General features: G+C 35.0%; 2 protein-coding genes across 3 annotated transcripts in view; both read left to right on the top strand.

Moving 5' to 3' along the window:
- LOC104708926 (uncharacterized protein C24B11.05-like) overlaps nucleotides 1-631 on the top strand; it is a 4,649-nt gene extending 4,018 nt beyond the window's left edge. The window contains exons 7-9 of one of the 2 annotated variants that reach the window (XM_019229044.1): nucleotides 20-104; nucleotides 208-273; nucleotides 393-631. In XM_019229044.1, coding sequence (XP_019084589.1) covers nucleotides 20-104; nucleotides 208-273; nucleotides 393-548 — 307 coding nt within the window. In that variant the 3' untranslated portion in view covers nucleotides 549-631. Of the gene's footprint in view, nucleotides 105-207; nucleotides 274-392 lie in introns of both variants that reach the window. The other variant, XM_010425583.2, reaches the window with a different exon arrangement.
- The window catches only part of LOC104708925 (uncharacterized protein At5g02240-like), a 2,526-nt gene continuing 1,798 nt past the window's right edge, over nucleotides 1,494-2,221 (top strand). The window contains exons 1-3 of the mRNA XM_010425582.1: nucleotides 1,494-1,619; nucleotides 1,803-2,074; nucleotides 2,164-2,200. Of these exons, the coding sequence (XP_010423884.1) occupies nucleotides 1,571-1,619; nucleotides 1,803-2,074; nucleotides 2,164-2,200 (358 nt within the window). The 5' untranslated portion in view covers nucleotides 1,494-1,570. The remainder of the gene's footprint in view (nucleotides 1,620-1,802; nucleotides 2,075-2,163; nucleotides 2,201-2,221) is intronic.

Raw genomic sequence — 2,221 nt, 5'->3', positions numbered from 1 at the left:
CTGAACCGGTCAGCTCACTTCCCAAAACGCCTGTTGTGTGTAAACCGTCTGAATCTGCTATTGAGAAAGCCATAGAAATCGCCAATATTGATCCTAACCGAACGGTATAGCAAACCGGATCTTTAATCATTACGATTTTTTTCCGAGTTTTTAAAAAAAAAAACGTGAACAAACGACTAAAGTTTTTTATATTATTTCTCGTCGCAGCTGTTCTTTGAGGACAGTGTCCGAAACGTACAAGCTGGAAAACGCGTTGGCCTTCACACAGTTCTGGTACGACAAGTTGGTTTAACCTAACCGGAATCAAATTTAATTATCAAATAGTTCTGATAGTTTTGTTCAATATTAATTAAGGGTTTGAAATTGACTTTGGAGCTTATTGTTGTTTTCAGGTTGGTAAATCAAACAAAGTCAAAGGAGCAGATTACGCTTTGGAAAACATTCACAACCTGAAAGAGGCGATACCGGAGTTATGGGAATCCGACATGAAGTCGCCTGATGTTGGATATTCCGGCAAGGTCGCCGTTGAGACATCTGTTACAGCTTAGGAGTGTTTTCGCCGTTGTACCTAATTTCCCACCACTGTCATTTTCAGTTTTTTTTTTTTTTTTTTTTTTCAAATGGCGTAATGTCATTTTTGTTTTTCTCGACTTGTGTTTATAAATTTAAATAAAAAATGAGAAATTTATTTCCATCGAGTGTATATAAGAGAAATCAAAATTAAAATATCTACCGTGTAAGGGATATTTACTTATAATTTAAAAATACATTACATAAATAGTATTTAAGTTTCGTGCTACATATATAACCAGAAACTTTCATTTTATAATTTTTTGATTAATTGGAAACTTTGTAATTTGGCTTAACTTTTAGTTTATAATATCTTCGAAAATCAAAGAATATTATCATACATTACATTAAATTATATAATAAACAGATATACATGCTATATACTTTCCAGCATATGCTATAAATTTTGATACGGTCGTATTTGAAATAATTATTATGTAAAATAAAATATTAGATTTGTTTTTCAGTTCACAATTTCATTAGTTGAAATGGCTGAGTAGTAATATAAGTATTTTATTTTATATCATTTTATTTTGAAATATCTCATGACAGACTTGACATGACAATTACAGTTGTTTCGAAACAAAACAAAAAAAAAAGTCAATAATTTTGCAGTTTAGTTAATGAAAAAAAGAGTTTTGCATTAAAAACACATTGACCTGTGGATACCATGTCGTTTCTTTGGTGACTGGTTTATGGAAACGGCATCTAGTTACCAATTCAAATTGCTAGATTGTCATAAATAACAAATCTGGCCCATTACTGAACAAGATATATATTGCGATGGGCCCAAAGAGATTAACAAGAGTGTCAGTCACTGACCGATAAAAAGACGACGCGTGTCGCCCCAACCAACAAACAACTGTTACAATCTGACGGTCATGAATGCTCTCTGCTCACACACTGATTCTTCTTTCCATACACTCTTTCTCTCTTGAATGGCTTTGAGAGAGATATTTACGTTTAGCCAAAAAATCTTAAGCGTTCTCAAACTTCTTCAATGGCGAATCTTCCCACCGTTCTCGTTACCGGCGCTAGTGGACGAACAGGTAATCCCTGCTTTACTTCGTTGCTTTCGATTTTGATTTTAGTTTGCTTTCGTCCTGTTAGGTTTACTGAGAAAAACCGCGTATTCCATGGGAGATTATGTAGAATCCTAGGGTTTAGTAAAGTTATGGCTTATGATTCGAACATGCGACTCTCTTTTATTAGTTGTTATTTGGAATTGATAGGCCAGATTGTGTACAAGAAGCTGAAGGAGAGTTCAGACAAGTTTGTAGCAAGGGGTTTAGTTAGAACTGCTGATGGAAAAGAGAAAATTGGAGGAGGAGATGATGTTTTCATTGGGGATATAACAGTTGCTGAGAGCGTTAAACCTGCGGTTCAAGGGATCGATGCGCTTGTGATTCTCACTAGCGCTGTGCCTAAAATGAAACCCGGTTTTGATCCCACCAAAGGTGGAAGACCTGAGTTCATTTTCGAAGATGGACAATATCCTGAACAAGTAATTTAATTACCATGAACATCTTAAACCTTTTCCTTCGAACTTCACCTTGAATTCATTGCAGTTTAACACGTTTTGATTTTGTGTAGGTTGATTGGATTGGCCAGAAGAATCAAATAGATGCTGGTAGGTGGACATTTCTTTCCA

The sequence above is a fragment of the Camelina sativa genome, chromosome 8 (genome assembly GCF_000633955.1).
Source record: "Camelina sativa cultivar DH55 chromosome 8, Cs, whole genome shotgun sequence".
In the NCBI taxonomy this organism is placed as follows: domain Eukaryota; kingdom Viridiplantae; phylum Streptophyta; class Magnoliopsida; order Brassicales; family Brassicaceae; genus Camelina; species Camelina sativa.
Note: the sequence above shows the minus strand (reverse complement) of the source record. Positions and strands in the feature narration are given on the sequence as shown.